The sequence below is a fragment of the Nicotiana sylvestris genome, chromosome 10 (assembly GCF_000393655.2).
Source record: "Nicotiana sylvestris chromosome 10, ASM39365v2, whole genome shotgun sequence".
Classification (NCBI taxonomy): Eukaryota; Viridiplantae; Streptophyta; class Magnoliopsida; order Solanales; family Solanaceae; genus Nicotiana; species Nicotiana sylvestris.
The window spans coordinates 17,794,964-17,805,971 of NC_091066.1; the positions used below are offsets into that span (position 1 = coordinate 17,794,964).

At 38.0% G+C, this 11,008-nt stretch overlaps 1 protein-coding gene across 1 annotated transcript; it reads left to right on the forward strand.

Moving 5' to 3' along the window:
- The first annotated feature begins 340 nt into the window (after positions 1–340).
- Positions 341–996, forward strand: LOC104229660 (protein BOBBER 2-like). Its single transcript, XM_009782340.2, has one exon. It carries the CDS (start codon positions 355–357, stop codon positions 994–996), a length of 642 nt encoding a protein of 213 aa, XP_009780642.1. The 5' UTR covers positions 341–354.
- Positions 997–11,008: the final 10,012 nt, after the last annotated feature.

Below are 11,008 nucleotides of genomic sequence, written 5' to 3' on the forward strand. Positions count from 1 at the left end.
TGCCAAGTAAAAGCGGATGGAAGGAGTAAATAGAATAAATATTTAATGAAGATAGATTATATCTTAAGACATGAATAAGGGTAGAATAGTCCAATCCGTTTCCTAATTAATATTTCTTAAGGGGTGTGTAAAAGAAAAACACGACAAATAAGATGAGATAGAGGGAGTAATAATAATGAAAATTAGGAAAGCAATCATGAGTCGGTTTATGATTTTATGGGCTTTCCCACTCCATTAAAGATTCTAATTCCCAATTAAGAGGCTTTTATCTCTCTATATATATATATACACGCCTAATTCTTCTCTCAAATTCACATATCACAGCGTATAATTCCTCCTCCTTCTCCTTCAACAATGGCAATTCTCTCAGAATACACCGAAGAAAATCAAGAGCAACCCAAGAAGCCTATAGAGAAAAGACCAAAAAATTCTTTTTCAACCCCAAAAGAAGAAGAAAACAAGAAGTTAAAGCCAAACAAGTCCAATGGCCTAGACATGGAGAACTATTCATGGGGTCAATCTCTTCAAGAAGTTACGATCAACGTCCCAATTCCTTTTGGCACAAAATCAAGTTTCATAATTGTTGAAATCAAGAACACTACCCTCAAAGTTGGACTAAAAGGTCAACCATTAATAATAGAGGGTGCTTTTTTCAATTCAGTGAAAGTTGATAAATGTTATTGGAGTTTAGAAGATCAGAAAGAAATTTCTATTCTTTTAACTAAGCAAAACAAATCTGACTGGTGGAAGAGTTTGTTAAAGGGTGGACCAGAAATTGACACACAAAAAGTTGAGCCAGAGCCAAGTAGATTGTCTGATTTGGACACTGAAACAAGGGCAGCAGTTGAAAAAATGATGTTTGATCAAAGACAAAAACAGATGGGACTTCCAACAAGTGAGGAGATTACAAATCAAGATATGCTTAAGAAATTTATGGAACAAAATCCTGATATGGCTAAGAACTTTGCTAATGCTAAGATGATGGGAATGGGCTAATTGCACTGAATTTTTATTTTGCTAATTTTTTTTATCTCTAGTATATTTAGATATTTCTTTTTATTACTCTTAATTTTTCTATTGAAAAAAAAGAAGCGTGTTTAGCATTTTTGTCCCTTTTTGTATAGAGTATAATTTATATACACGGATAGTGTAAGGTCAAACAAAAGAATATCCACAAGTAATCCTCCATAAAAAATGAAATCAGTAAAGGTGGCATGCTGGTGTAAATTCTTTTACACTATCAGTGAATAAATTAAACTCTTAATAAATTCGTTCGTATACTTTGAAATTTTTGTTTATTTTATATCATGTACAACTTCATAAACAGGTCTAAACCGGACTGGAAGTAATAATCTATCAATAGTTCTCTCTACACTATGAACGACACCACCACCTCCTCGCAACCAAAACCGCCAAACCTTAGTTCCATGCATATTGATACTCCTCCCAATCCTAACCATAGCCCACCACTTATACAACTCCCACATTCGCACAAGCTTTGCTTGCAAATAACCAATCCACCCACTTCACCAACACATGTCACCAAAACCCACACCAACATTGATCTTACGGATGAAATAACAAGCAACCTTCACCACGACACCTTCGTACCCCTTACATCAGCTGACAAATCTCGCCTCTATTCCCCATGAAAATTCTCAGTCATTATTAAAGTATTCGGAAGGAAAGTAGGACATCAAACCCTACGCTCTAAATTACTTACTCTTTGGAAGCCTACATAAGACCTCTCACTAATTGATTTGGAGTATGATTTCTTTCTAGTTAAATTCCAAAAGGGAGAAAATATGTTCAAAGCCTTACACAATGGACCTTGGTTTATATTCAACCACTTTCTCTCCGTTCACAAATGGGAACCTAAGTATATATCCTCCAACACTCAGCTCACCTACACAACTATTTGTCTTCGTTTGTCGGAACTACCTACAGAGTTTTATAACTTTGAAATTCTTCAACTAGAGGGAGAAAAAATTGGTACACTCCTAAAAGTCGACACTTGCACTTCGGCAACTACAAAAGGGAGATATGCACGAATATGTATAGAAATACCTTTGGAGATGCCACTAAAAACTCATGTGTACACAGGTACACATAGACAACAAATACTATATGAGAGGCTCAACATGTTATGCACATTATGTGGTAGGCTAGGCCATACCAAACGTTTTTGCTCCTCTATATGCATTCCTTCATCTACACCTCCCAACCTTTGCAAACCAATAATTTGAATGCAGCTCCCACCACATCCACATCCATACCACATGCAACTACATCTGAAACTAATAACCAACCAATTACACAAACGGAAGAATGAAAAACTGCCACCTTTCCACAAAAGGCGTGCATGCGAGGAAAATCTCACTCAACCAACCATGTACGTACAACACCAATGGTGGCTGACGGCGTGGGATCCATAGGTATGGCCCCTAACTTGTCACCCCAAACCATACTAACCCAGACCCAATTACAAAAGTATTAAAAAACAAAATTAGATAGAATGATCTTTCTAACCAACTAAAGTTTTTAATGAAACCACCCTTAATTTAATCTTGGAAAATAACCAAAGAGAACAAACGATCACCACTACAGACCCAAAATGACATGGACCTTTAGATAAGCCAATCCAACAGCCCAAAGCACCCCAAGAGCCCAATCATGAAATCTATAGCAAAGGATTCATCACCCATACACATGTCAAATGCAACAACTAACCTACACGTGGACACCTCAACTGTCACCCTCAAAAATACAGGCCCATGCATTCCCAACTCACCCCTCTCTATAGCCACTCAAGTATATACCTATGTTACGACATCCCCTCCACCACCCCTACACAAACTAACCTACCCACATAAAGCCCAACGTCCAAATTCCCCACCCAAAACAATGACTTACTGATTGTCAAAGCCCAATACCCTGAGCAAGAAAATAACACCGGACCTTCACATAACCCAAACTCACACGACACTATACCTACACTATCCCCATCAAATCAACCGCTAAACTCCACCCCTCAAACACCACTCCTTGTTGAAACTCAATCATTAACTGCCACTACCTCTACAACTAATAAACCTTCTAATACCCTGACCCAGTTATCAACAAATGAATCAATCAAACCACAATTTCCATCATCGAAGGACAACATCATTCACCAATACCAGTCTACTTCAACACCCTCTATTCCTCAACACAATAACCATGCAACCACCACAAGAACACTTTCAACAACCAACCTCTATCTACATAACCCAGTATCTACCAACACAAACATACCCTCAATCATGGCTAGAGATGAGCCTTCAAGACCATGCATTGATGCTCAATGGAAATAGACAATCAGGATGTGATAGTAATGATCTAGAATCTAGCAGATATAGCACAAATAATAATGAAAGGAATGCTTAGGGGAGTGAAACTCTACAACCAATATCTCTGGGCCATGTGTAAGGTCTCGTGAAATTTTTACTCAAAAACTCGAAAGCTCGTACCAAATTAGGAATATGTGTTAGAAATTTGTAAAATTCTTCGTTGCGAGCTTGCGAGCCGTAGTTCGGACCCTTTTAATCGATCTGTGCATTAAAATTTTAAGGAATAATGTTTTCCAGAAAAGTGCGTTTCTACGGTCCATTATTCGATCGCATAATAGTTATGCGGACCGCATAGTCGCCGCAGAGTAAGACAGTTTGATGGTTAATTTGAGGTCAACTATGCGGCCAATTATGCAATCGCATAATCAATATGCGGGCCGCATAGTCATTGCATAATCCCCTTGGAATTTTTGTAAGGGGCAGTTCTGCGGTGCATTATGCGACCGCAGAACAGGTATGCAGAACGCATTTCTGTCGCATACCCGATTTGTTTAGGTATTTGGGGCCATTTTTGCGGTCCCTTTTGCGGGCAGCATGTCCATTATGTGATCGCATATACGATCGCAGATTTCATCGGGGCTCCTATTTTCTAACTTTTAAAACCCGACCCTATCCCATTAAAAATATCCCATTAGATCCTTTTTATGTTATTTTGCTGCAAATAGAGTGAGAGAGGGAGTTCTAAAGAGAGAGGGTGATCTTCATCAAGTACCTACTCAATCCTTGCCTAAACCCTTGAATATTATCAAGTAAAACTGCTAGATCTTCACCCCAAGAGGTAAGAACTTAAGCCCTAGCCTTTGGCTTCGAAATTCACACTAGAGTGAGTAATTAGCTTGGGAGTTCATGGGTATAAATATAGATTTTCTTGCATGCATAAAAGATAATAGGGTATGAGGAGGTTGTAAACTAAAAAGATAGCAATTGGGGTGTAAGATAATGAAAATCTCTCACAAAAGGGTCTTATAATCACAATGCACACCTAGTGCTTGATAATGTGCTCAAATGAGCTAGAATCTTAATCATGTATCTAATTCTTTGTTCAATTTGTAATTTTCATAAAATAGATTGAAGTTGCTAAGAGTCCCAGAATTTTGTAAGAATTTAAATAAAGCTCTGTTGAGCTATTGGTTAAAAACCCCTCTTATTAGAAATTGAACTTCGTTGGTGTATGTGCAGATGTGGTAAGACTGAAAACTTGATTGATGTATTGATTGTTACTTCACATGAAATGGTTTTGAAATTATATATATATATTTTTTTTTTTTAAGACGTGCGAAGAATATGAACCATGTATTGAAATGCCTAAACTTCACGTCAAGATTAAAACTGAGATTGTTATGCCAACTATGTGAAATCTTACCTATGCTTACAACTTGAATTGCTTTTGTATGTGCTTGTGGTCCCAAATTGCAAGGTTAACATTGGAAATAGAAATGATGTGATAATTGTGGCCCTAAGTACCTATGAATTGATATATGTGAAATAAAAGATTGAAACGAGATGATTAATGAGAAAGGAACAACGCCTCGGTAAGGCGGCATAGCTGATCGAGCCGTGATCGGACGTCATGCCGCACACATGGTGGTATTGTGCTGATATTGAATTCTGGAAAGGGAGAATAAGATTGTGATTGAAGTACAAGTCTCAAATGAGGCAACCTAGCCGATCGGGTCGTGATAGGACTCCGCTCTAGAAAGCGGTGGTATTGTGAGTGATGATGGACAGTATGAAGTGCACCAAACTAAAGCTATGGAAATTATGCGAAAGATTATATGATTCTTGTATTTGATGATGTGGTGTTCGGTTAAAAGCTTTCGATTGTCTTTTGTGATTTTCTTGTTCTTGTATGATAGTTCTTTCTAATAAAATGGTGTTTAGTTATACATACTAGTACTATTCCATGGTACTAACACCCCTTTTGCCGTGGGCGCTGCATTTTTAAATGAATGTAGGTGGCTCCATAGCGGATAATGCCGATCGCGCGTAGCAGAGTGTCCTCCTATCAAAGCCTTGGTGAGCCCCTTTCTCCTTCAAGGGATTATGTTGTACATCTTTTGTTGTAGATATCCACTTTTGAGGTATAGCCGGGGCCTTGTTGCCGACGTTGTCATAATTGTCTTTTGTATCCTTAGAGGCTCCATAGACATTTGTGTGGGTTATGTACGGGTGTTGGATAGGTCTATGAACTATGTTATAAATCTAAACTCTTTTTTCTCTAGATTGTAACAGGATGGAACTTTGGAAACTTAACTACGGTTTAAGGTTGTGATATAAAACGAACTATCAATGTTGAATGTACAACCTTTCCTATTGTCTAAATAAACGAAAGCATGGTTTCCTTAATCGTATTAAGTTGGGTAGAAAGTGTTTGATAAGGCTTGCTCAGTTGGGTTCACTCGATTGAGCGCTGATTGCGCCTCCCGAGGTTGGGACGTGACACCATGCACCCTCCATCAGCTCTCAGCCAATTCCAACACATGACACCACCATTTCCAGTGAACGTCACCATGCAACACCACTACTCAACGCCAATGAACACCATGGAACTACCATTTTACCCTCTACAACAACCACCCCAAACATTTGTTCCTTGGATCCAGCACCGAGCATCGATAGCCCCAACTAGGAGTAGCAAACGGGCGGGTCGGGTCAGATATGATTTGGATCGAAAATGGATAATAAAAAAATCGATCAATTATCCAATCCGATCCATATTTAATACGGATAAAAAATAGGTTAACCAGCAGATAATATGGGTTACCCATATTATCCATGACTTCTTGTATATGATCACTTTTGGGAGAATTCTTAGTCTCTCTAACTTGAGCAACCCCCAATTTGAGGCTTTACAAATGTAAAAGTTAGACCCATTGGTTATCTATTGGTTACTCATTGATTATCCATTTTCTAAATGGATAATATAGTTTTTATCCATAGTTGACCCGTTTTTATAAAGTTCATTATCCAACCTATATTTTAGTGGATAATATGGGTGGTTAACTCTTTTCTTTTAACCATTTTGCCACCCCTAGCCCAAACAATACCTCTCCATGCACAAGCCTAAACTTATCACCCACTCACTCCTCTATCGAGTCCATTTCACTACCCCAGTCCACCTTCATACGAACACGATGAAACAGCTCAACTGGAAGTAGTAGCCACAATGGTAGAGATACGTGAAACAAGGCCCATCCTATGTTATCTAAATGGGAACAAGACCTACACCTTCAAAGAATAGTATGTAAGAAAAGTGATCATCACTTGCTCACCGGAACTACTAAGTTGTTCCCTAAACATACGCCCCACAAGCAATCCGGAGGTGGGCAAATTTGCTATAATGCCGATCCCGACACTGACTCAAAGGCCATCAATAGTAGAGAGGGAGGACGAAACCTCTCCACTGCATAACCTCATAAATCAATCCATGCAACTCATCATTTGGAACTGCCGAGGAGCTCAGTCAACGGATTTCAAACGCAATTTTTGATCCATGCTCAACTACCACAACCCTGCTTTGGTAGCTCTACTTGAAATGCACATGCAAGACCATGAGGGTCTCAAACTGACTTTGGATTCACACACATGGCTCAATCACCAACTAAATGCCTCTGGGGTGGGGGGCTCGCACTGCTTTGGAAAGGTGATATACTCACACTCGATCAAGTCGCCATTACAAGTCAAGAAATACACTCTATTGTCCAGGTACCCCCAAACCCTAACACTTGGCTACTCTCAGCCATTTATGCAAACAATGGTTATGTTGCAAGAATTTTCTTATGGGATAATCTAAGAACTTTGCATGATCACCTAAAAATGCCTCGGATAGTAGGAGGAGATTTTAATGAAATTATTAAAGCTATTGAAAAATATAGGGGCTTAGATATTAATAATCGTATGAGTGATAAATTTGTACAATGTCTAAATTATTGTAGTCTAGTGGATTTAGGCTATAGGGGCAGCAGATTTACGTGATCAAATAATCGACACCTTACTCAAAGCATACTAGAAAGATTAGACAGATGTGTAGCAAATTATGACTGGATTAACATGTTTCCAGAAGCCTCTGTTAACCACCTACCAAGAATACACTTCGATCATAGCACATTGTTACTAAATCTTCATAAGCATAAAGCTCCTAATGAAAAAGAAATTTGCTTTGAAACAATATGGACTACACACCCTCAATTTAGAATATTCTCACAGCTATAAAAGATTTTACAAAAGAAATCTTGGAATGGGATCGAACCACTTTTGGTAATATTTTTAAAAATAAGAAATACTGCTTGCAAGAATTCAAGGCATTCAGAACTCTCCAAAATATACTACAAGTCTGTTTCTACAACATCATGAACATGATCTTATACCCAGTTTAACAATATCCTAAAATTGGAAGAGGATTTTTGGAAGCTTAAATCTAGAATAAATTGGCTGCAAGATGGAGACGCCAACATTAAGTTTTTTTTACCTCACTACTTTATAAAGAGGTAGACATAATCATATAACTGCGCTAAAAGACTCGGCGGGTAATTAGATTTTGGATCAACAAGAGATAAATAACTCGATTGAAAATTACTACCACAACTTATTCACCATTAAGCACAACCACCACTCACATCCCACTTACACGACTAGTTATAACACAATTACTAATCAAGACTCCACTAAATTGGCCTCCACCATCCAACAATTCGAAATTAATAATGCTCTCCAATCTTTTCAACCATTAAAGGCATTCGGGCCCGACGGATTATACCCATGCTTCTACCAAAATTATTGAAACAAAGTGGGCTCATCCGTATTCTCTTTCTGTACGGAGGTATTTAGTACACTACAAATACCTCAAAAGGTGAATACAATATACCTCTACCTTATCCCAAAAGTCCAACAACCTACCTCAATTATTCAGTACCGCCCCATAAGCTTTTGTAACACCCTCAATAAATTAATCACCAAAATTATAATAAACTGTATCAAACCCTTATTATCTAACCTTATAAGTCCAGAACAATCAACTTTCCTGACAAATCACAAAACATATGATATGCAATTATCGTGCAAGAAATCATGCCCAATTTCAGAAAAAAGGGTATTCACTCCTCTTTTCTCCTCAAATTAGATCTAGAATTTTTTTTGGCAAATTAGAATGGGAATTTATATATGACACCCTCCACTACTTTAATTTCCAACGAAATCTGATTAAATTGATCATGTCTTGCATTACGACGTCCTCCATCTCAATATTAATCAATGGAGCACCCGCTCCTTTTTTCACACCCTCAAGAGGCATCCGTAAAGGAGACCCTCTATCACCCTACATATTCATTTTATGTATGGAAATGCTATCACGTAAAATACATGTAGAAGTAGATTACAGCAAATGACACCCTATCAAATTATCCAGACAAGACCCCCAAATCTCCCACCTATTTTTTGTAGACGACATAACCTTAACATCTAAATTAACTATACGGAGTCTCAGTACTATCATTGACACACTCAATTTCTTTACCAAAGTTTCAGGATTAACTATTAATTATAACAAATCAAAAAACTCTTCCGCACCAGATAAAGAGAGAGTGTTGAATTCCTTTCACATGCGGGAGGAAACAAACTTTGGAAAGTATCTCCGATACCCTATATTCAACAAACGTCCCACTAATTCAAACTTCCAATTCCTCCTTGATAATTATAAAAATAGAGTAGTGGGTTGGAAGATGAACTTGTTATCCATGGCTGGCAGAGCCACCTTAATAAAGGCAACACTCAACTGTTTACCAAATTATGTTATGAAACTTATAAAATTCCTATTAACATCACCAAGTAATTAGAACGCTACCAAAGAAATTTTCTATGGGGAACCACACTACAAAAATGCAAACTTCATCTTATGAAATGAGAGACAATCCAATCACCTAAGGAATGTCGTGGGCTGGGGATTCACAACCTTTCTGATAAAAATAATGCTCTCCTTAGATCACTAGCTTGGATATTATTTCATGTACCTTTCTCCATTTGGGCTTCAATCCTTATTTCTAAATACTCCATGACATGTAATCGCACTAACATATCTATTACTTGGAAAGCCATTTGACAGGAATGGTCTTTTTGTCAACAAGGACTAACATGGGATATAGCAAATGGTAATCATATAAATGTTTGGATAGAACCCTGGTTAGGTCCTAACTTGATCGTGCGTAACCTAATAGAAGGTCCTCCACCCCAACATGAACACACATCCACCTTAGCGCTATATATTTTAAAAATTCTATTAACCTTACTAATTTACCTTTTGAACTGCCTAGTAATGTGTTTAATCTACTTAGTAATTACTATATTCCAACCCTTAAAAACAAAATATCCTATGATCACATTTATTGAGGACTCACGACCAATGGCCACTTCACTGTGAAATCGCTTTACAACAAATTGCATCATACAAACATTAATAATTCATTCCAATAGTTATGGAAACTACAACTGCCTCCCAAAGTAAAGCATTTCCTTGGTTCATGAGTCACCATCGATACACAAATAAATATCACCACAACATCAACTTGCCTTATCTGCCAGAGCCATGAAGAAACTATCCATCATCTCGTTTTCACTGTCTACCAGCACACATGGTTTGGCACCAACTAGGCATAAACAACCACGATGGAGGTCTGCACGACTTTCATGTTAACACCTCCACTAAACTATCCAATTTCATCTCAAAACAACATCATATTGTTAACCAAATCTCCCATCACACCCTCATTCCATATGCTCTATGGCACATATGGAAAAATAAGAATCGTATTATTTTCGAAGGAACACAACAATATCCAAACATTCCAAATATTATAGAACAAGCATCTGAGTACCATTTCCTAATCGCAAACACACATACTTGCCACACCAAACCTAACTACATGCACGTTAAATGGAACCCTCCAAATTCGGGATATTTTAAGCTCAATACTGATGGAGCATGTAAGACAAATCAACAAAAAAAAATGGTCTTAGAGGTTTATTCAGAGACTCCACAAGCCCCTGGATACTGGGGTATATAGGCACAAGAAAAATGGGAAACCACACTTATATGGAACTCAATGCACTACTTGAAGGATTATAAATTGCTCTTCGTCACTAACTAACACCACTGGAATTGACTCAACAGAGGTAATCTCTATACTTCAATCCCATCATCCACAATACTCATTAATACTACATGAATGCAGGTTTCTGCTACACCAGGTGGGTAGGCCGCGCATGATACATATATACAGGGAGCAAAACCGGATAGCAGATAAACTGGCAAAACATGGAGCAATTCTGGATACTGATGCTCCAACAACTATCATATGGCAACCACCAACTTTTGTTTTACTAGATTTGCTAGCAGATCAACAGGGACAGCTACACAGGCGCACCACATCTACACCAGCACCTTTGGAGCCACCCTCATTTTGCTTAGATATGTTGGCAAATAATTGTAATATGAATCCAACACTTTTTTGTGACTCAGTACATCTGGGCACCACGGTGCAACACTCTTTTTGTACCGCATTGCCGACTAGGCATCTTGCTCCCTGTACTGTTACATAATATATAATATAAGTCTTTACTTGACCAAA